The sequence below is a fragment of the Rhipicephalus microplus genome, chromosome 6 (genome assembly GCF_043290135.1).
Source record: "Rhipicephalus microplus isolate Deutch F79 chromosome 6, USDA_Rmic, whole genome shotgun sequence".
Lineage (NCBI taxonomy): Eukaryota > Metazoa > Arthropoda > Arachnida > Ixodida > Ixodidae > Rhipicephalus > Rhipicephalus microplus.
In genome coordinates, this window is record NC_134705.1 from 96,705,578 (window position 1) to 96,730,295 (window position 24,718).

General features: G+C 46.2%; 1 protein-coding gene across 1 annotated transcript; it reads right to left on the reverse strand.

Moving 5' to 3' along the window:
- Window positions 1–5,390: 5,390 nt before the first annotated feature.
- Window positions 5,391–21,870, reverse strand: LOC119167462 (iris). The gene is made up of 3 exons (XM_037418937.2): window positions 21,416–21,870; window positions 8,002–8,248; window positions 5,391–7,203 (listed from the first exon to the last, which is right to left on the reverse strand). Exons 1-3 carry the CDS (start codon window positions 21,430–21,432, stop codon window positions 6,280–6,282), a joined length of 1,188 nt encoding a protein of 395 aa, XP_037274834.2. The 5' UTR covers window positions 21,433–21,870; the 3' UTR covers window positions 5,391–6,279.
- Between the last annotated feature and the right edge of the window lie 2,848 nt (window positions 21,871–24,718).

Here is a 24,718-nt window from a genome sequence, read left to right on the forward strand (position 1 = left end):
TTGTTTTGGCGGCGTGTTATCAGCTTAGGACTGCTCGCGAGCAATGTTTCCGCAGCCAAAGCAAGACAGAAGTTTACGAAGAAAAGGAAGCTTGAGGAGATGAAAAAAATAAATAAAAGATAGCTATTTCGACCTTGGGAGCCTCATCATTGGGTCATTGCTACCGGAATTTTCTTCCGTATTGCACAAAATATTAGGGAAATAAGAGGGGTTTAATCTCAAGCGGTTTTGATCTCAATTAAGGATTAACGTCATTGATCTGTTCTAGCTGTTCTGTGATTGATTAGTCATACAATTCTTATGTGATCGCTTTTACTTATGAATTATTGATTTCTTGGCCCAGCAGTGTGGACGTAAGCCATACATACATAGACTATTATTATCATCATCATCTGTGGCCTGGTGTGAAAAGGTGGTTAGGTGGCGTTAAGTAGGTGAAGAAAACTGCGGAGGGCCGAAGCGTTACGGAAAGGCGTTTCGCTTCACCTACCCGAAGCCTGGGGAGGGTCGATACACGCAGCGTCCTGAGAGGGATTTCTTTCTTGAAGCGCCAATGGCGCCAATCATGAAGCCGGGCAAGTAGCGCCGGGGGCGTTTCCGCTCCACGCACGTATGTTTAGACGTAGACGCTAAATTTTCTCGGAAAACAGAGTCGGAATGCAGCTTAGCCTAAGGTGCTTCTTCTTTGCCTTCCCTACATATCCGATTTCAGTTATCTGCGGCATCTAGTCATTCAGTTAAGGAGCTTTATTTATAAATTGTCCTGGGGAGCCTGCTACCCTCACGAGGGAGGGTTTTCTGTGGGCCGCCTCCACGTGGGCCGCGAACAGGCAAAAAAAAAAGTGTTCCACAATTTTGCCGTAATGCCTACGGGAGGCGCTAACCTAAACTCCCACGTTTAGATACACTTGTGTACCCCATAACATGTACGAGGAGATGGCCGCCGCTGTAACTCAGTTGGTAGTGCATCCATGGGACACGACTTGTTCGAAGGTCGCAGGTTCTGCCCCTGCCGGCGGCTAGTTACAATTTTCTCCCGTTTTTCTTTCTTCGCACTTACACTACAACTGCTACTAATAGTATCACCAATGCTTTCCTCGCCGTCATTCTCTGTCAGTTCTCAATAATACTGTGCATAACAAAGATAAACGAGCCGCGAAATTTGCATTTTACGCCCCCCCCCCCCCCCCCTTGGTAGCTCCCGGGACCAACTTTCGTGATTCCAGTCCCTAGCAGAGGTAAGTTTGAGACTCTGGTGCAGTATTTTCAAGCACGAATGCCAGCCTTTTAACTATACTCGTGTCTGTAAAGCATGCATAGTTAGCTTCTCCGTGGGTCCTGCCAAGATCGTTGGTTATCCTTTATATGCCTGGGATTAAAAAGAAGTTTCTCGTACACCACCCATTGGCCTAATAGAGTTTACCCTGTTTGGCACTTATGCCTTATATAGATGTACGGCACACGCATACACTCGTGTATCTACCACGTCATCTATTTCAGCGGCAGGCTTTGTCATCCCGTAGACGACTATCGCTCGGCGTTTCAAATCAGACATGGATTTCCGCAGAACTATAGTTGCTATCCTGGAGGCAACACGACTCCTTTCCACTGAGGCTACTGTCTGATAGACAATATTCTGCGATGCCAAAGCTACTCTTGAAAACCATCGCTTACGTTATGAGACAAAACTCGTATTATATCATTGCAAGCTTCTTGGGATAGCTAGTATGAATAATGGCCATCATGTCACATTCGAGTGAATACCTGCACATTGTGGTGAAATGTGGAGTGAAGACAGTGACGCTCAAGATAAAATATATTTAAATATTGCCCCAAAAGTGCTCATTGTCTTTTCACGAAAAAATGTCTTGCTTATAGGTGCGTAATGCGCAACTCCGCATTATAACACTGGAGAAAACCAGAACGAATGCACAGGCGAGAGCATAAACGGGACCAGGAAATGAGGTGCGGCGTGCCTCACCATCTAAAGGGAAGAAAAGATGAAGAACTAGATGGAGTAGACTGGACCTGGTAATATGTGTCCATTACTCTTGGCATTCGCTTCAATCGTTATTTGGTCACATATGTGAAAAAAGGACTCAATTTGTTTCGTGGGCTGTTCATCTTTTGCAGCACTCTGTATGCCATACCTCTACTGTAGAGTCTCTTACAAGTTAAAAAAAAAAAAAACGGTACGTATTTTCTTGCTAATTGTGTTTCTGGCTCTCCCAATTGCAGTGAAGGCACCTCAACATCACAATGTTGTTGTTTTTTTTTCAAAGATTTCTGTCAGGTTGTCGCAACTCCTTGTTGGCTGTCAGTCTGTGGCATTGTTAACGAGGAAGCTGGCGTTCAGGGGAACACACTGCCGCTGGAACTGGAAGCGGCTTATACCCTTCTCTTGCGGTCACCACGGAACTCCATTTAATAACATAGTCTTTAAACGGAGTACTTAGTCTTTAAAGTACTTTAAACTACTTTAAAGTCTTTAAAGTACACAGCCTTTAAGCGTCAACGAGCTTGCTTCACATAAATATCCAGCATGGGCTTCGTCGGTTGTGAGCGAAACATCACCTTGTCCGTGACCGAAAAAACTAGGAAAGATGCAAATAAAATTAATAGTAAAGGTTTCCTGGTCCGAGTGAAGATCTATCTCACGCCTTTTGCGCGTAAAGCAAGTGCTCTACCATGCACGCAGCCACGGGACTGCTTGGGCATAATGAAAGTAACTTCATCCGCTTGAAAATGACTTTCATGCTTTACAAACGAATGCATCTTGCATATAGGTTTCACAATACATGCAATACGGCAGTAATATTGTGTTACACGAACGATCGGGTGTCCGAACATGTTTACTTTAAGGAATGAGTGCTTTAAAGGCAGCCACCTATTACAAAATGCCCGCTCGTTACTGCGGGTTTAAGACCACGTAGTGGGTGCATAGCAAGTTTGAAAAAGATTTCAGGCGCATAAACTTCTGGTGGTTTAGAGCATGCTATACCCACTATACCATACACTTTCCTAATACACACTAGAGATAACTCTATGCTTGTGTCTATGGGAGCTGCAACGCATGGCGCTTCGGCGAGCATGGGAATTATGGGTAGTACACAAATTTGTCTAATCTTCGTACTTCTGGCTCGCTTTTGGCTCCGCACGAGTTCGTGTGGCTTGGAGCTGTTTTCTCACAAAACGAAAACCACCAAATGTTCAGCGGTTGTGCTTCACCACTTTATTCTTTCAGACTTGCCTTTCCAAACCGGGTCGCGAAGTTCAAAAGGGTTGAATATTTCTTGCAAAGCAAAACCGAAACACATCAATAAACGAAGCCGCAAGTACAATTCGCCACCCGCAAGTGCGAAGACTAGGCAAATGTGTGTACTATACCCATCAATCCCATGGTCGCTGAACGATCGCAGCGACCGAGTCCCCTGTGGTTAATTTTAAGAAACTATGCATTACACAGAGCGCAGCCATATGCGAAAGCTTCACTGACAGAGGCTATCGTTAACCATCGATTTAGTTGTAGTAATTGAAAATTTGGACTTCCCGATTAACATCATATAAAGTTTATGCACGAATGATATCAACCATCGGCAGAATCGGAGCACTTCCGGTAATACTTTCTTTGGCTCCATGCAGAGCAAGTCCATCCATTGGTGGATTGAGAGTGCTCCCTGTATGTTCCACTGGCAGATCTGGAGCAGCTCCGTCGCGAGGTGCACTCCGTGCAGCAACGTTTTCTACGCCGCGAAAAGTACAACATTCATCCGGAAGCCGCAAGTGCCCCGCCCCGTTCCTTGCTGAAAAGGAAGGAACTGCGGGCGCACCGACGGGCGCCAGTCGCGTCGGTCGGACTCGCGTTTCGCAAGCATAGCGTTGCTGTGCCAAGCGTGCACATTCATGCAAGAAAGGAACAAGCGCACCACGTTTCATTCTGACCCTGCGATTTGCGCCAGCGTGAGCACGTGCGCTCTGTTGGTGGATTCTCTTTGTTTACTCTTTGCCAGAGTGGAGTGCTCCGGCGCAGAATTAGTGGACCACATCGAATATGCCAATAGATGACACCATAAGTGGTTTAAGTACGCACTAGCGACAGAATATTGTTACCGCGTTCAAATCTCAAAGGCGAAGTTTGAGGATCCCACAAATTTTTTTTCGTTTTGAGTATCTGAAAGCGACATTTGAAAACAACGACGTACCTGTCCATGCTCCACATTGAACCGGCCGCACGTCAACCGCCTATTGAAAAGACTAACGCACGTTGTAGGAACTGTTCGAAATCGACGGAATATTCTTTCAGTTATTTTCATTATGCTGGCCAAACATGCAACATACATTAGGCCCTTCCAGCGCTTTGAGGGACATGGTTCCATGACGTAGTTAGAAGTTTAACTCAACCTTAAACCGAGTTGCGGCGACTGATACCGCGAGAACTTTATGGCAGGCTTCCTTTGACTCAACTTGTCGCACGGATTCAGGCTAAAACTTCAATGCGATGCCCAGTTGCACCAGGCTGGGCAACTTCGTTCGCAAGACAAACGTGTAGGTCGATATATAACGCCGGTGAATTTGCGTCACGGTCTCAAGCTCCTCCGGTTGATAGAGCTCTTGGTAACTCCGTACAATCATCCTTCCGGTAATATCTCCGCGACATAATCTATGCAACGCACACTCAATGTCATTGGAACCTCCACAACTGCCGCTTCTATTCGTTGCCAAAGGGATATCGCCTAGATATTGCATCAAGTGCAGTGAATACCCTTTCGTTACAGCGCCTTTTTATGCTGCTTATACTCTCTTCAAGGCGAATGCAAGGTCGAGATTCTTATCGTTTCCGCAGCAAAAGTATATCGCGTAACTCGAAGTGCCAAAAGTGTGCCTATCCATATATAGGACGTCCTCGTAAGGACAGACCTTGACTCAGTTTTGCCTTAAAGATAACACTTAAGATCCTGCAGTAATAACCAGCCTCGTTGGCGTGGCAAGATTTATACACAGATACTTCGCAGTGCTGCGCTGTCACTTCTAGTAAGTGGTTCCCAGAAAACAAAAAAGTCTGGTGTTTCACGTGCACAAACTCTTATAAAGATTTACAGAGTAGTGAGGGACTCCTAACAGTCGTCAACTATATACACCAGAAGTAACTTGTACCTCAGAAAAGTTCATGGACGTTTCTGCATCGCTGTCCCGTCCAATTGTAGCTGCCCGTGGCGGAAGAAGTAGAGGCAACGCTTTGGCTCCGAGCTACAGCGGGGGGGGGGGGGGGGCGATGATGGGTCCATACTTTGTATTAAATTGTTACATAAACTTTGCTCTTGTGGAATGCTCACTGTTCACGAAAAATGAACTGAAGGTGCAATGAGTTAAAAAGTAAATTCTAAAGACCGTTAAAAACAGCACAAAGACAGCCGTCGTATTTATTTTGAGAACTACTCTTGAAATATATACCACGCTTTTGACTGATATACGCCTAAAACATTCAATATTAACCTGTTTTGTTTCATTTCAACGTAATCTTTGCGCACATAACGTCGAAGGTATCTGCCGATAAAACGAACAGAAGAAATAGTAATCGTCATTTGCTTTTATGAAACATAGAATTGTACAATATTATAAAGTATATTGCTGTAAAAAACAAATATATAACACTTTAAATTTCTTGTGCAGAAAACAGTTGCCCATGTTTTGATTAAGTGTGAACAAACTGTGTATAAAATGTACAGATTTGTAAAAGTAAACTGTCGCCAACGACGCAGCAATAAACGTTTCAATATAACGACGGCGCAGTCATGCGCAGGGAACACTTCGAATTGTGTTCTTCATTATCACTAATTCATTTTGTTCACTCTCGAGGTCTAGCAATACGTGCCACCATACTTCTTAGAGTCACGACTCATGCGTGGCGTTTCTTATCGGGCTGTGGATTTCCCGACCTTGTGTGTGTCTTCCCAACGTTTGTCAATAGAGGCAACGTTGAAGCTGGCTCCAAAACTGTAGCACCACTGGCTAGGGGTCCTCGCTTGTACTGCATTGTAATGTGAACTTGTACACTCAATAGCTTCGTGTCACAATTTTCACAAGGTGCGATAACCATGACAACACCACCAACGTAAGCATCTAAAGAACCGCCGTTACGTCACATCCTACCGCACAATACTTCGGTTCACCAATCCCAGCGCACGGTGTATACACGCAAAATGCACGAGCCACCAAACATACGCAACGCGCACCGATCGCACTCTCAGCACATCAACGAACGACAGGACTGTCCTGATCCTAGAAACGTCGCACAGATCCGATGTACAGAATCACGTCCGGATCACAGCTGCGGATGAGGAACATGAACGGCCGATTCACGTTGTAGTTGAAGCTGACGCCCGCGTAGCACATCATGATGAGTGGCGTCAGGAACAGGCCCTCGACGCCATCTTCGTCCACTTCGACGACCGCCTTGTGCTCGACGCCGGTAACCCTGAGTCCGGGGGTCTTGCTTATCCCTCCGAGGTCTGCGCGGTCTGTGAAGAGGTCCTGAATGCCCAGCGCCTCCAGGGTTCCTCGGAGGCTGGTGCTGTGCTCGAGCTTGAACTTGGGCAGGTAGATCTCGACGTCGTGGTCCTCGCCCAGCGACTTGAGCAGGTTTTCCAGCAGCGCCGGGGTCAGCTTCTTCTCGAGGCGGTCGAGACCGTCGATCTTTTGCGGCCGCAGAAGGACCAAGGAGAGCTTCTTGCCCACGAACGGCATCTCGAGGGCGTCAACCTCGAGCTTGTCGCAACAGCTAGTCTTGTAGTTCTTTCGCTGGTACATCATCTCGACCATGGTGGTCTTCTCCTTCGTCTCGTGGAACGGGCGCAGCGCCGTGTACTGCGGGTTGAAGTGCGAGTCCCAGAAGCCCGTGAAGTACATGGCATTGACGAGAAGCAGCGAGGTGCGAGAGTCGACCTTCCCGGACTGGAGGATGTCGGTGACCTTGCACTTGGTCTTCTCCTCGACCCAGGAGTTGATGTCTCCGCAGGCGCCCTTGGGGTCACTCCGGAAGTCGACTTGCTTGACGGCGCCGTCGTAAGCGGTCTCCATGAGGTCGCAGTAATCGTTCGGCACGTCGTAGCTGCGGTCGGCGAAGATGGCGTTGGCCAGGTGGATGCGAAAGTCCGGCCCGCAGTCGGCCAGCCGCAGCGTCATGTCCGTGAACTCTTGGCGCACCTGGATTGGAAACAGTAGCATATCACGTTTTCGCATAAATAATCGTTACTCCATGCACGAGGAGGAAGTTTGCCAGGTGGCCATTTTTCAGTGAAGGGCGTGTTTTTCGTTCAAGAAGCGGACCACAAGTAAATTAAAACGATTAACACAGGCTCTTAGTAGGAGAGTGTTCATGAGCACGACAAATGCATAAAATTTGCGAAACAACAAGGTAAGGTTAAAGAAAAAAACTTTACAGTACAGTTGAATAAACATGTATACACCAGCGCCTAAGCATAAGTAAAAGTTCCGGTAGAAGTGGCTAACCTCCCTGTACTTCCGCTTATTTTTTCCTCCTCCTCCACCCGTGCGTTTCTTTATGAGAGCCATACGAGCGGGTTTCCCTAAAGCTCGAATACTTTCTGTTGTTTCTGGCTGAAATATATTATCCTAGCACAAATAGGATATTTCACAATACTTTCGAAACGCGCAAGTTTTTTTTTTACGTAGTAACAGCGACACAAACGTATCTGTATGCTGATATTCCACCACCGTAAACACACTGAAATTTTTGATATCACAATAAAATAGCCAACGTAATGGGATGCAGTTGCCCTGAGTACTCGTTTTGGTAGAACAGCGATGAAGGAAAGCAGAGGTTATACTTAATCGCAAGTTTTCGGCGGGCATATTTGGTCGTAGAGTTTGACAGTACAACAGGGAACTGCAGGGTAAATGTTGAGACGATGTCGACTGCAGCGATGGATTATTCCATGCATGAAAACATTGGCACGGAGTACATGCATATATCACACACACCTCTTCGATGAGCTCTTCGGGCAGGTGGAGGGCCTTGGCTATTTGCGCCGCAGTGGCCTTCCCGCTTCCGGCGTGCGTGGCTGCAAGCGCCAGCGCGATGGCGAACGGCGCGCTGAGCACGTTGTCCCGGTAGAGGGCGTCCTGCTCGGCCAGCTGCTGCTTGTGCAGCTCCACCGAGAAGTTGAGGAGGATCTCACGCAGCCTGTTGGGCGGCGCGGGAGCCCTCCAGAAGAGGTACCGCAGGAATCTGCGAAAGACAAAAGACGAGCAAATATTGAAACAGTGCGGTTAGTATTTCCTACGCGGACCTTTCAGGGAGAGCTGCACGGGCTTTGCCATACTGCCCTCCCCCAACACACACACCCTTGCACAGTCCAAAGAGGGGCTTCTCTCCCTAGAAAAGACTTAGAAGTGTGGCAGCTTGGGCTAGTTGGTATGACATGACGATAGTTATAGCGCGAGAACTGAATGGCGACACAGATACAAGAACACGAAGGACAAGAGCGTTGGAAGTTAGCGTGTGTCTGTGTCGTCGTTCTGTTCTCGCGCTATAACTATCGCCAAGGGAGACGTCTAGTTAGGCAGCCAAGTCTTGTTGGCGGTCCACTCCTGTTATTACGTCATTCTTGTGCGTGCAGTCTACAGGAGGCCGAGGTTAAGGAAGTGCAAGGATTACCCAAGATATTTGAACGGATACGAGAGGTCGGTATTTTACGCAACTGCCAGTGTTATTCACGGTAGGAGGCGAGGCTGAAGAGCACAATTACGGGGACTTTTATTCAGTGGCATTCACCCTATTCTTTATTCATGTCCACTTAATCGTTACGTCGCCTTGAATGAAATTCAACTAGTCCAAATGAATGTTTCTGCACTGTGCGCGCGCTACAGATTCGGAACAGCGGTGTAGACCTGTACGCACTTGACACCCTATATTTGCAAGTTTTGCATACCGTCTGGCCTGAATGGACGCTATAGGGAATATCTGGCGACTCCTCGAGTTAACGCCCCAAATACTGAACACTGTTTAAAAATGAAATGTTAACATCACTGCTCTGGCTTGTGGGCGAAAATTACGAAAAGACGTGACAAGCGTGCTTTATCTGAACTTGCTAGCTACCTGTAATATAAAGGGAAGGCCGAATTTGTAAACTGGACATTTATTTTTATTTACATACCCTAAGGACCCGGGAGGGCATTACATGGGGGGGGGGGGGGATAAGGAAGATTTTCAACATGTGTACAATATATTAAATGTTCAGAGGCATCAGTATATAAAGCTTAAATGAAAAAAAAAACTGCACAAAACGGCAGTGACAAAGAAAAAAGCATAAAAGATTTAACAGTATTCTCTTGAATTTAGACGCGTTCTTCGCCTGTGGACTACCGCACCTGTGCATTATGTAACGAGGACATCTTTTAACTTCTTCACAAACACTGGCAACTTTGAAGGGCACAATGTATAAGTACTGTGCACTGCGTTCATACATGTTCTGTGGCACTGCTTTGCTGAGCAAAATGTTATTTTTCGTCATGCATATCTGAAGTGACACTAACCTCGCTGCCAGGCAAACTACCGACTGATTGGCCACTCTCATTACATTACGTAGTGCAAAGTGTCAGCGAGAACTGTAGCACAACAGCTATAGTGTCGTTTTTCTCGAAATTGTGGACGCGACTTCGCAAGCTTTAGTATGATTTCCCCGGACTGTTCTGTATACGCCGTGCGGGAGTTAGCATTGCTTACTCGACATCTCCGCGAGTGATCAACTGCTTACGTGGTATAAATTGTCCAGTTGGCGATATGCCCGGCGTCCCTGGCCTATATAGGCACAATGGCACAAGCCAACTGAAGGATGAATTGGTAGTGTACTTTAAACTCTAAAAACCAAGCTGAAACAGGCTGTGGAAAGAAGCGTTATTTAGGTCCACCCAAAGACGGCCAGTAAACTTTACTTGGGTTTTGACGTCTCGAACCCTGACTTAATGCGGTCAGACAAGTGTAATAAACTTGGCGACTTTATTAGGCATGGTGAAGCTTGCATTTCGCATAAAATAAGAGAACGAAGAGTGAGGACAAACGTGGTATAAATGAAAAGTGAAGGATATGCGCTTGTCTTGTCATGAACTAACTTCACACATTTTAAGCGCATCTCTCGATCTTCGAGCCGAAAGTGTGACGTCAGGGTTTCCTGTTGATTGCTAAACATTGTCACTAGTGTGAGAAAGGAAGAAGCTGGCCAGCATTGAACCAGTGCTTTTTTTTCAGGCATCGTGTCGCATGCAGCCACAACTGGACCGACACCACGCGTACATATAGATAAGCGGTGCACGGTGGCCGACTTCTCCAGCTATACCGAGCTGACCGAGTTTCTTGCGCCAGCAAAGATAATCCGAAGCGTAATCGTAGTGACCCGCCGCGAACACATCCCATGGCCTTGCGAATGAAAGGGACGTATAGCGCTGTTGCGTCGGACGTAAACAAAGCCTCGTCTCAAGTAAGGACCGTTAGGCCACAGCAACGTGCGAGAAATCGCGGGAGTTGCCGTCATACAATCATCTACTGCACGACCTTCGTATGTGACAAATCCGCAAGGTCATAAGAGGAAGAGATGCGGAGTTGATACGCTACGGCCGATCTGATAATACCGTTACGAGGACGTTATCACTTACCGCAGTAAAATAAAATAAAAGCACATACTATACATATATTAACGAGAAGGTCACGGAATCGTATACCCCGACCGCGGGGCTGCCGCATCTCGATTTACACCATATGGTGTCAAAAGTTTTTGACTTCTTTACTATGAATTCCCTCGACCATATCGTTTTGGTCCGTGAAGTCCTGACCGTTATTTAGGAGCCAGCAAATTGTTCTCACAGAATGCTGCAGCACTTCCAGTATATGACGCAAGAATGGAGACCCTTTTTAGGCCTATTTTGCGGCACCGCCTTCATCACCGCTTGTTACGTATGCAAGGTTCATTGGAGCTTACTTCCAGATCCTTTTTCTGTATAGCGATATTTCTTAGAAAAAAAAAAAGAGCTCTAATGCAACCAGAGTGCGTTAAGGTCACCAGGCAGACTTCATTGGCCAGCGGCCAAGTGTGTCGCTTGGCAACTATACCCGCACGTCCGTGCAGTGGATGTGCAGACCTCTAAATATGACACACTTGGCGCTACGCAGATTTGGCTGCGTCTGTGGCTCTGGCTATATCAGCAGACAGTTTCACTCAAATGATTTAAAACACATAACGCGCGCACGTACACATACAAAGACACCGAATGCGAGCGAATGCTTTCGGGCTTAGGTGGTTTGTTGCGCCCTCTATGTAACCATGAACGCACATGGGACCACAGTCTACTCACTTGGGGTATCTGTTTCAGTGAAAATTATTTTGTGACATTGTGACACTACTCAGCAAAGCACGCATTATAGAATCAATCAAGCGCGTGACACGACTCGCAATATTACTAAGTCTGTAATCAGACTCATTACAAAAGTCCAGATCTGGTAGCAAAAAAATAATAAAAAGTTCAGCGTGGCTCTACTTCAACGCACTCGCCCCGAGCTCATAATTCGATTTTTATTTCAAAAGTACTAGCCTTAGACATAGTACTACGCGTTAATAAATACACGTAATAATTTGCTTCATGTATAGAATCTAACGTTGAGCGCTGAAATGGTTCGTGAATCCAGCGATCAAGGTCGGGTAGTCTTGATTGCACGCTCGGCTAGTTCAACGCCGAATGCAAGATACCTATGCGTCGAGGCTGTAAACAAATGAAAAAACAAGGGCAAGGCACTCGCTCATATTTAACAAAGTCGTTGCCATTATTGTCAAAAGCATGCACACGCAGTATCGAGAAGCCGATCTTCCGGGAATTGTTTACCTCGCAAGGCACAGACCATACCTGCTGATTGCGTCGGACACTGAACGGTACGTTAGAGAAATCGAGACTAAAGGCAAGGCACTGCTTTATCGCCTAGCATATGTGTGCACGGGTGTTTCTGGGTTGCTCTTTGATCGAAACACGTAGCCATGGAAATCTATCCCACGTACTCGTGCTTAGCGCATCGCACTAAGCCACCGCGCGGGCACGTTGCTTCATATCCACATGTGAAAGCTACTTGGAATATATTCTGCGTATTGAAAGGCGTACAGAGATTGCCTATAATGCTCCAAACTTTCTCCGCCATTTTCGCATCTGTAGAATGATTCCTGAACATTCGTGATTTGCTTCAGTTGAAAAAGAAAAATTGTCTAGTTTTTTTTTTCTTTATGCTAAAACATTTTCTTCGCCAGTACCCGCTGAAAAGGGCCATGTCGAGAAGATTTCAGTTATAACTTAACGCACTAGGTATATTAACTTCATTCTAGAGCAGTCAACAGCAAGATATCAGAAAGTTACGGTGCAAGAAAAGTTGTAACAGCTGCAGTTACTATGACTATTTGGTTGTGGTTGGTAACCCTGATCTCACGTATGCAGTAAACACCAATGGCGTAGTCATGGAGTGGCACACTATGCCCGTGCCCCCACCCCCACCCCAAAATTTTTATTTGCCGCCGCTCCAGCAGGTGCCCCTCTCCGAAAAAAAATTGTCTGTGCCCCCGGAAGACAGGGAGCAAAAAGTAACGGTTGCAGCTACTAACTGTTTGCTAATATATGTGAAAAACGAGTAGAAAAAGGTTAGTGTTTGCAGTTTTTTTTTTGTGTGTTTAGTATGTGCAAGTTGTGCGCCCCCCAATAAAATAATTTTCTCTGAACGTGGGTGAAGCAGGATACTCATCGCAAAGACGAAATCATCCTGCATCGCGAACAGGCTGCGCTTACGTTATTTTCTCAATTAAGATTCCTGAGAAAAAAAAAACCCTTCGGTTTGGCAGCTCCCACGTAGCGTAACTTTGACGTTCGTTCATTTTCCGCGCAAACGCCGTACATACGTTTACGATTTCACGGCTAATATCCTCGAGCCCAATGATAACTTGTGCCGTAACGACCTGTTGGCTGAATAGGGTCGAAATTACAGCATCCCTTCTGTTTTTGTTCAAAAATGAGCCTGAGTAGACATACTCCAACATGACACAAACGACACGCGGATCATGCGAGTCTTTAGTGAAACTTTACAATATCCTCCTAAGTACCGGCGTCTGACGTCATTGCAGTATACAGAGCTTTTAATCATCTCATCCTGTAGCTCACTAGCTTTTACATGTATAAGAAACTGCCCACCCGGTTCAGGAGACCTTCAGGAAGTATGCTCGGTGCGAGAAGGAAGCCTTTAAGCCCACGGCTCTGCTGGCTCAATCGTCTTGTCGCGACGTTGCCCAGGCTTGTAGCGCGGAGCGATAAAGTAATTGAGCAAGTAGCAGGCACGTGCTAAAACGCAATGACGGTTTTCCTAACGTGACAAGCTGTTCGTGCTCGCGCTTTTGTTGTGAAAGGCGCTTAAAAGCACGTCAAAGTTAAACGATGCAACTGTTTAAATGGTAAGTCTTTTTAAAGCTACTGTCGTTAATTTCTATATCACAGGTTGGCTATTCGAAGAGAAGGCCAAAGTTTCACTTTGGAATCTCTCGCCGAAACTTTGGCACCGCCATGACATCATGGTGACGTCATGGTCTTTCGTATTTTCGAACAGGTTTATTAAGATTTTCTGAAGCATGCCATGTTCAATATGGCGGGAACAATTTTTGGTCTAAAATAGTTATGAGGGCCGTGGTAGACGTCGAAATTCATGATTTCTCGGCGACTCCCTACATAAACCTCAAAGCCCCGTCGATACCTATATTGGTAGCTTTTCAAAAAAAAAAAACAGTTTCCTCTTAAGCATACCTTTAAGGGCAGTGTAAAAGAAGTTAACTACATGAGAGATTTTTTTTTCGGAAAGACCGCGCTAGAATAGATGCTATGCAATGAAGTATCGCTCTCTTTCCACATTTGTGGGAGATAATATGTAGGCTCAGGGAATAACTGCGACATGATGGGTACAAGCCTTTTGCATCATGTTCAGTATAACCTAATTTATAGAGTCAACGTCCCAAAACCACGATGCGATTATGAGAGACGCTGTATGTGGAGGGCTCCGAAAAGTTCGACCACCTGGCATCCTTTAATGTGCGCCTAAATTAAAGTACACGAACCTCCATAATTTTCGCACCCAACGAAAACGCAGCCGCCATGGCCCGGATTCGATCTCGCGACCTGCCGTTTAGCAGTCAAGCATCCATGACCACCATAGACCATCCCAGCGGGTATTCGCACCATGCTTAACCATATTTGCACCGCAGACAAGGTCACGTCATCGGCATATTTTTTTTCTGGTTTTTGTAGATTACGCTACTATACGACCTATAGTATCGTGTAACTTAGCCTACAACATAACCCCCTAACTTTGACCTGTCCGACGCACGATGGTGCGTCGGACAGGCAAGTACAGACGCACATTGCAGACGTGCATGATGTGATAACGCCAAAGCGGGCTGCCGATTTGAGATCGTCAATTAGTTAATTATGAATTAAATCATTAATTACGAATTTCACTCGATTTCGAGTACGCACGCCCCGCGACAGCAATTGCCTTCGAAGAACGGGCTCAGAATATCACCGTGAATAGCGGAAAAAGCTTGGAGGATACGACGAGACACCGCCGCCGATAAACAACGAAAGAATAAATAAAAAACGGGGGAATTCTACAGCGCACTCGGTTACGTTCTTTCTCGCTATGGTTCGCATAGAATATTAAAAAAGAGCACAATCGGGTTGAAAAACCCAAGTAATCAGCAAAAATTGCTCTGCATTCTACATTTACGAGGCGGCACAGGCGTGTTATTAAGATGCACGCCGATGACTGCGCGCGAAAAATAAAGATGAAGCCAGTGGCGAGATTATATGGTGCCACCGGGGTGTTATTTGGTTTCACCTTGAATTCGTAGCGCGCGCGTCATAAGCGCCGTGCACATTTATCTGCATGCGCATGGGAGAAACGGGTTTCGGTCATTGTTGGTTCACCTGTGCCGTCTCTCTCAGGACGTCAAGCCGGTGAACGCTTTTATGCGGCAGACAAGAGGTGCTTTGTACGCCTCCTTCCCATGGCATGGACCCGAGTGTGTCTACGTGTACAACTGGACTACTCGTTTACTCTGCCTAAAGCGTCCACAGTTTGCTGGAGACAACTGGTTGGTTGATTGGAGCGTTTTTTTTTTCTCCTACAGCCGGGTGAATCCTATGCTTGCCCTGGCAATCTTAGCCAGTAACCAGTAATTGCTTAATTGTACGGCGGCTTCACCGTACATTTACTTTTTTTACCGGATGCCTGCAAAACAGGTACATATATTCGAGTTTAAGGCGCCAGAAACAGGATCTGGTCGCTATTCTGTAGCCGATTGATTAAGGTTCCCGCAGCTTTCAAAACAACGAAATAAATGTGGCTGTGAGTATTCATTCGGTATTTTTGTTGCCTTTGAAGCTACTTTCCGAATTTAGAGCCTCGCGTGAAACAAGAGTAAATTCTTGTTTCACGCCACCACTGCCTGTACCTCATGTAAATGGGGGGTGAAAAGTCAGTAAAGAGGATAGCGACTTCTCATAACCCCCAACGCTGTTGGTAGGAATGAAATTATCCCTATTATAAAATCAATATATTGTTAATATTATTATAAGTGTATAATCAATATATTATGCGTTGCGGCCGATATCTCGGTGGCTCTCATGTGCTAAGTTTAGCTTTAAAAATGATATTTGTCACTTAAGTGAGCCGAAGGTAAGCAAAGTTGGAACTTTGTTCATTATAGCCGAAAACTCGCTGTATTGGTATTCGTTATAACAAGGTTCAAGCATAATAACCAAACGACAGAAAATACAGGTTGAAATAAAGTAGGAACGCTGCAAGATTCGTAATTGAAAATGTTTGCAGGCATCTGATTGCAGCTGATCATGTTTTGCTGCAAACAATACGGATGCGTCACCTGGCGCTTGTTTTTCGAAACGAGTTAGAAATGCTTTGATCAGATATACCTTTTCTTTTATAAAGCTTCCTTCATTACTCCGGCTTCCACAGAACGAATGCGCCGACCGTATATTCCTTGACTCATTTTACCGTGGAAACATCTGCCCGTTATTTTTCACCTTGACCTGTCAAACTATACATAGCATGAAGCGTTTATAACCCACACGCACACACACTGAGCACACTCTCTCGCCTGACATATTCGGTAAGAATACCAGGTTGTAATTATACGAAAGACGCGGGTCACTTAAACAGCAAAAGCTCTCTCACTATACAAGCCACGCTTCAAGCAATCGGTGCGGGCAATATCCAGGACCGCACAGTCACGCTTCTAACAGTTTACGCACGCGCAAACCAACACAAACACATAAAAGAAGCTAATCGTAAGGGCCGTGCCGTTAGCTGCGTGTCAAAATTACACTTCCTCGATCGCCGTCCACTCAACTGCATGGCACCGCCCAATAGCCAGCAGAGTGGCTTACGCAACCGCATAGCACGCCGCTGCGCTGATCGTAACGATACTCTCCATTACGGCGAGACATGGTGGCTTAAGTGTCTCCAGATTGCTGCTGCAGAACCCCGGAACCACACGAGTACGAAATGAGGCAAACAAGGCACGAAGGGCCAAGGGCAGCGCCATTGAATTCGGCCGGCCGGGCTCGTAAGATGTGGCGGAGCATTTCTCGTACCGTTACGTACAAAAATTATGGCGATGGTGGTGATAGTCAAAGATTGCGTCCTACACACATGCAAGCCGGACCCGCGGGCCATGAATGGAGTGGGTTTGACAAAAAATGCAGTTAAGTGCGAAGCCTTTCAGGGGTGCGGGCTGTCTACGGTGTCGCCGCCGCTTTGCAATAACGCAGGCGAAATCAAATATTGCGCAGCCATGTTTTGTTCTTTCATTTTTTTTTCGTAGAAGGACGCAGAATTATGAAACATGAACGTTACGTCTCTCTGCGTACTTATCCAACAACCGACGCTATCTATGGATCACTGACACCAACTATAGCCAAAAAGACCCCCTACTTTACAGTTTGAACCTAAAACAAGAACCTGATCCTGACAGTGAAAGATATTAATATGATGGGTTTAACGTCCCAAAACCATCATATTATGAGAAACGCCGTAGTGTAGGGCACCGGAAATTTCGACCACCTCGGGTTCTTTAACGTGCGTCCAAATCTGAGCACACAGGCCTACAACATTTTCACCTCCATCGAAAATGCAGCCGCAGCAGTCGGGATTCGATGCCGCGACCTGCGGGTCAGCAGTCGAGTACCTTAGCCACTAGACCACCACGGCGGGGCGACAGTGAAGGATATAATATTAATATGTGATGCGAGGAATAACAAATACCTTTAAACTAGATAGGATAAAGGCAAATGACTGAAGCGACGAGAAACTTTGGGTCGATAACTTTTACGTACTGTATACGTTGGGCAATTTACTGGAAACAAATATACGCTATAGTTGGTCCAAGTGCTTCGAACGTATTCTCTGTAACTTCGTCTTAATGAAACGTGAAGTGGTATGAGCTTCTGGTGAAGCACAAGAGCCGGGTCAGAAAAGAGGTGGCTGAAGTTAAAAAAAATAAAGTACATTAATATTGACGGCAGTTCCATACTGAAGTTTTAATAGTGTTCCGTTTTTTTAAGTAGGAACACTACAAAGCGCATTTTGATTCGATTTGAAATTCTCGGACCGTCGAAGCCAACGTTTCGACAGGTATGCCACCATCGCGATTTTTCAATATCGCGCGAGCGTTTACGCCTGCACATGGTGGTACCTAATATAAGCGAAAAGTAACTAAGTTGGCTAAAAGACCAAACTATTGAGATACATATCTATGAAACACGCGAACAGATTGTTAGTTAATATTATTGTGTCTAACAAAGAAAAACGAGCCCTAAATTTACACTTGTTTCGTACATGGACACAAACGTACAGTAGACTCAACGGGAGCTGTTCGATCACGAACTCGCTCGAACCAAATTTCCGCTAGAGCCAATTCCCTACAAGAGGCACAAGCGAAGTGAACAGTCTCGTGCGAGCGCCATCTGCTGTTTCGCTTAGAGTTGCACACACACTCACCCTTATATGGGCGATCGTGTGTTTGTAAAGGCGCTGTGACAGTGATAACTGCAGTATCTCTGATGTCGTTGCTGGTCGTCGATTTTTAAAAGAAACTATACCATATCCCGAGGTCGTGACAACTAGTGTAACATAATGCAACTGTATGTCTGAGGGAATATTAAAAAAAAAAGTCAATGATAGGCTCTTGTCGAAACAATGGCTCCGGTGACACAGACTGGGACACCATTTCTCGTCACAAAAAATATATCGCGATTTAAATAGGAACAGCACAGGTGCTTAAAAAAATTTCGAGCGTTAGAACAGTTTAATGCGGAATACACTGTACGGACTTTGAATCCTTGATAACTTAAAACCGACAGAGATAAATAGTGTGACTCTGTAGTTAAACGTGAACGATATATAGTCTGCGCGTTTTAATAACCTGAATATTACAATATAAGAAAAAGGTCCGAAAAAAAGGTAATAATTGTTGGTTTTAACGTCCGAAAACCACGATGTGGTGATAGGGGACACAAAGGGCTCAGAGAATTTCGAGCATATATATAGTGAACCTAACTGTAGATAAACGGGCCTCAAGCAACATGAAAGCCTACAAAATCATTTCATAGGTATGAAAATATTAGGGACCCACTTACTAAGTGATAAGAATAGTGACTTCAGTTAGTAAATTGAACGAAAAGCGTTCTCGTTAGAAGAGCGGAAGAATCGCTTAACGAAACTTTCGATCGCACACTTCTGCCTCCGCTTTCAACGTGTTGCTCATTTGCAGCCCTGTACACTGAAGAATTTCCTTAAAGCACCAGGTGTTAAAAACCCTGGGTACCGTGTAATCAGCACATAAGGATAGTGTCCAGGGCAATTCAACGACACCTTTTCCTGTGGCTTGTACAATGAGTCGAGGAAAGACGCAAGGAGGAAAACGACAGGGACTAAATGCACCGCGTGACATGCTTCGATACGCGCCTGTTGTTAAAAGTATACACGTAGACAATGAGGGTCGTTCTTTCTTTTTTTTTTTTTTGCTGGCGCATATTTGTCATATGTTCCGGAACAGAGGATCGCAATGCTAAAAGAAAAAGAAAAAAATGTGGCCTGATTACGAAGCATACCACATAGCACGAAGCTTCAGACAAGCTTTTGACCACTTGGGGTTTTGTAAATGGGGCAGACATTTTGCAAGTTCACTGGAATTTTCACACTGAAGCATAATTGAAATGCGGTCGGGCCACCATGGCTAGGATGCAAACCCACGTCCTTTAGCCTGGCATCGGATCCACTTTTCTACGAAGCCACCTCGGCGTGTCGACACATGCTAACTGAGATCTGAGTAATCACTATGCTTATAGCCGGTTCTTGTACACAAGTTTGTTTCACGTAATAAAATACGGCCCCTCTGTGTGTACTTTGATACAATAATAAGTTCATTAAATACCATACAGCCCATTGTGATTCAGTAAGAAGGTCGGTAAATCGCACTACCGACTACTCTTTGAACCAGCGGCACTCTAAATTTACCAACCTCGTTGTGTCGTTACTGAAGTTCTTTCTATATCAGTAACTCGCATACACTAATGAAAAAAAAAGGGGGGGGGGAGGGGGGTATAGGCGTGACTCTTTAGGTGAGTCGTAACTTGCCAAGTATAGAATCTAAAGACATGTTAACTCATATTAGGTTCCGCGACCCTCCGACGAGAGATTTCCAGAGCCTCTTTAGAAAGAGTCAATCATGGCACGCGATGCTCACACACACAAAAAAAGTCAAAGTACTATTTCATTTCTTTGAGAGTATATCCGGCCAGAGCAGCAGTTGTACCCGCTATAGATTACGTATAGAATTGTGCAAATATGGAAAGATAAAGCAATGTTGCTCACACTATAGTGACCCGATGAACTTATCTGAACATAGTGAGCGAATATCGTGTGGCATTATTTTAGGCACCTCGAATGTCGACTGGTAATAAAAGGCTTTGAAATTGGTATACCACTTCCCCTTGGTAACCTGAATGAAAAAGTAAGGTCGTACTTGTTTGAAGAAAAAAAAAAGAAAATGGCATGCAATTGCATCGCTACTTTGACGGCATATGTGAACCGCGGTCGCCAACGAGGCTGTCCGATTCCTTATTTGCAGATCGTCACAAGATTTACCATTTTCTCGTGACAGGCATGGTGTTACAGCTGCTTGCCACAACTATGAAAAAAAAACAGCGAGTTCAAACGCGTTAACATCGTATAGTTAAAAGGTGGTAGGGCTATACAATGTTGGCGTTTTACGTCCGAAAACCGTGCACGATATGATTGAGACGCCGTGATGACTAACAAAGCTAAAGCTTGTGTTTGTTTGGTGGTTCATAATTTTGACTATCTGGCGGGCTTTGACGGGCGCCTAAATCTAAGCCCACAAGCCACTAGCATTTGAATTTCAGCGAAATGCGGCAAAAGCCCAGTGGCGCGACCTCCGGGTCAGAAGTCCACTAAACCACGGGGACGGGTACCTTACCGATTATTTAAAATGGGAACAGCATGCGGTGAATGGAAACCGGGCCTCTGGCCTAACAAAGATGTTTAAAAACAAAGCGCTTTTGCGACAGGACCAGAGAGTAAATTGGTATATAATGAAAAAAAGTTCGACGTTCGAAGGAAAACAAAAACAAAATAAAAGGGTTTTCAATGGTAGGTGGTGATTCAGTTCAGCGCAGGCTTGACGCAATAACGAGGAAGTGCTTTTATAGCTTAGTCATGCCCCGTCTGTTTCGTGATTAGCAGACACGCAAACTGAGAAAACTAGATGGAAGCAGGTTCACACGCCTTCTCAGAGTACAGTAGGCGATTTTTCAGAAAAGTATCGAGGAATTCAGAAAATGAGGGCCGTTCTTTGAAGCCTCGCTCCTGGAGCGAGGTATCCACATTTCGAGCTAGCCGGCTGATATAACACTGGAGGATTTAGTGCACCAAAGGGACAAGGCACGCTTGAAGTCCTAACTTTCAGTTTGTCATTCGTTCGTCTTTCAGGCTGTGCTCAACGCAAAGTCGTGTTCCAGGGCATAGGCATCTGAACACATTCACGTGGTTCTTGTCTCAAAATGTTATACCATGTACCGAGTCGTATCGTTAGACATCTCCGGCATGTAGGGCTGCTGGTAAAAAAAATCAACATGGGAGAAAGTCACGCATTTTAACTCGGGGCTACGAAATTCGCGACGCTTCTTCGGGATGTGTCGCGGACCACTGATGTAGATGCACAGCCACGACAGAAGGAAAAAAAAAGTACCATAGACAGTAGTCGCTGAAATGACCAATGGGCACGCTTACCTGGAAATTATGTCCATTGTGTCGTGTGCTGTTGCTTGGAGCTTTCCTCGTATATTTTTTTCTTCTTTCACGTCGTCTGTCTGCCGTCTGAATTCTTCAGCAGTAATAGTCGAACAGTGCTAAGCCACGCCTCCAGGTCTTGCGGTGTCACGATGTAAGTGCAGCGATACAGAGGGTGCGGACACTCGGACACAAGGTATACGGGCTCGGTGCTACGGTCGGGACGGGCGCTCGCCGGGTATGCGACCTGTTCGGCCGACTGCGAGCCGTGCTTTTCCTGGGCCGTCGGCTGCCGCTTTTCCGACAGGGGCCGCGGGAAAGGGCGAGATCTGGCCGGTTTCGAGACGAGGCTGGAGAGAAGGAAGACACCTGTTCCTCCTTGGACGTGATGCCACCTTCCTTCCTCCGCTGGTCTATAAAGGAAGGCGATGCAGAAACGTTAAGTGGCGCCTTCTTGCGTCGAAGAAGGCGCGGAGGAGTGCGCACAATGCCAGAGCGGCTAGCTCGTGTCTTTCAGCGCAAGTGCACGTGGTGACCCTCTTCCGCAAGGTGGTGCTCGAGAGTGCGCTTGCGCGGGAAAGGGGCAGTGGCTGTGGTGTTTGCACTCGGTCTTGTTTGATGAAGCGATGCCGCTGTCGGAAGGCTTTGACCTCATTATCTCTGACGATAGACGCGTCTTCGAAGGCCAGATTTTCGCACCACGATATTGATTAATGAGGACCCTCGAATCTTGGAGCTATTACGCGGCAAAACGAGAACGTCATCACACTTTCCCTAGCGCTGCGCGACGTCAGCAATGATGTGTCTGTCCTGGTGACGAATACATATGGCGATAACGTTTGCGTACGTACCCCAAAAAATAAAAAAAATACATGTTTCACATATTCTTGTCTCAGATTTCCTGTGTAGCTGAGAACGAGACACGCCTCAGTAGCAGACCGCGAATTAACTTTGACAGTAGCAAGTAAAGTTTCGGTTAATTTGGTGGTTCACGTTAGAACGGTCATGCTCCTACACATTGACGAAGCAAAGAAGCACGAAAGAAAATTTTACCTTCTGCTGTTTGCTAACCTGCGTCTAAGTCAGGTAAGCCAGCGTTTATGCATTTCGCCTTTACCGGAATTCAACAGTCGTGGGTGCGCGGGATCGAACCCTTTAGCCTAGTGGTAGGTCAGCACCTTAGTCACGTGGTGTCCCTGCGGACCTCAGGTTGTGGTGGAAGGTGAGATTAAACTCGCTATTATGAATAGCTTTCCTACTGCGTCTTTTATTGGTCGTCAAGATCCGTGTTTAGCGTAAGTACCAATCACGTTTATAATTTGTTTCAGAGACCTTAGTTAACCTTCAGTAAATCACACGCCCTGCCATTTTCACATGACATGTTCGTTTTCCTCGTGCCTGACACTGCTTTATAGCTCAGGTCCAGTGGCGTAGCTGGGGGGAGGCAGAACGAAACCGTTCTCTCTCTCTCCCCCCCCCCCCTTCCGCCGAAATTTTTTTTCGCCATGGCAGACAGCAAAAAATGACCATATCAAGGAGCATACCCCCAACCCCCGAAAAAAATTTTTGCCTATACGCCCCATGCTCAGGGTGTATAATAACATCAAGCTAGATGAAAAAAAAAAAAGCAAACACGCCAAGAACACCTTGTCTGTAACCTGGCCCAAGTTCTATCTTTTCTTTTTTTAGTTTCTAGCTACGACGCCTAGTTCGTGGTGCTCTATACGAGCAAAAACTCAAATCATCGTTATGCAGCTCTCACATTTGTGTAGAAGAACGTGTGAATGATTATTAGAAAAAAATAGGAATAGTGCACCCACCAACTCTTTTTCTCAGAGCAACACTCCTCAGCGATTGTGCCCAAGGGAAAATATAAGGATGAGTTAAAAAAAATGCAGGGAAGGAGTAGGAGACAGCGTAACTGATCGGCGAGAAGTCTTCGGAGCGAGGGCAGCGCTTGCGGTACAACCGTCAAACGTGAAATCCGCCGAGCGCCCACGTTGCCTAAGCGTATCTGACTCGCTTGCTGGATTCCGCGGCGTGCCGAACGGTTGTTCCCCCGCGATCTACTCACGCTAGCGCAGCTCTCGCCGACTGGTTCGCCCTCTGCGATCTCCTGACTCTCTCTGAGTGGTGCTCTCTCTGAGTGGTGCCCCATCCTCGGTCTCCTTCGACCATGACCCAATTCTTCTATATCAATCTTTGTTTCTCACTCTATCCTTTTAATCCCCCCTTGTCCCCTTCCCTCATGAGCTACTGCTGATGTGTCGCACTTAGATGCAGACCATTGCGGGGCTCAGTTTTCTCTTGCTTTCACCTTTTCAAAGAATTAACCCTCCTCCTAAGCGTATGTGCTTTAGAAACGACGCAGTTGTGGATGGTATTGTTTTCGGTAAAGCTTTCAGGGCCCGCAGATTTCGGCGGTGGCGTGGCGTACGAAAACACCGACGCCATCGAACGCGCGGAAATGCGGCCCTTCAAGTTGCATCGGTGACGTGCGTATTCGTACGCGCCCTCTTCCAATGACCAGGGAGCTTTTGAATAGCGTACGCAAAACATTGCGATAGCGTTTCGCGCCACTGCGCATGCATCGTCATCATCAGCCTGACTACGACCACTGCAGGACAAAGACCTCTCCCATGTTCCGCCAGTTAACCCGGTCCTGTGCTTGCTGCTGCCAATTTATACCCGCAAACTTCTTAATCTTATCTGCCCACCTAACCTTCTGTCCCCCCCTAACCCGATTGCCTTCTCTGGGAATCCAGTTAGTTACCCTAATGACTGCGCATGCGTCGTACACTAAACGCTTGCGGGCCTTCGCTAAGTGACAGAAATAGCGGGTGACTGCAAAGCCGGCTACCTTAGCGTACGCTATTCGAAAACTCCATACTGACACTCCCAGGTGCGTTCTCGAGCGGCAAAGGCAGCCAGCTGCTGACCCGCAGGTCACGGGATCGAATCCCGGCCGCATTTCCGATGGAGGCGAAAATGCTTGGGACCCGTGTGCCTAGGTGCACGTCGAAGAACCACCAGTGGTCGCAATTTCCGGAGCCCTCCATTACGGCGTCTCTCATAATCGTACCGTGGTTTAGGCACGTTAAACCTCAACGATTCTTACTATCTGTCGATACTGAGTTCTTCGGCGATCAGCCGCTTCTGACATGGCAGTGGGATGCTTTATGTCGGTAACCCGTGATTTCACGTTATCGTGTTTTATTGTTGCCTGCATGAACGTGGACGCATGTCCACCATTGTTGCCTACACAAACTGAACTGTTGCGCTGCCAAGTACACAAGAAGGTTG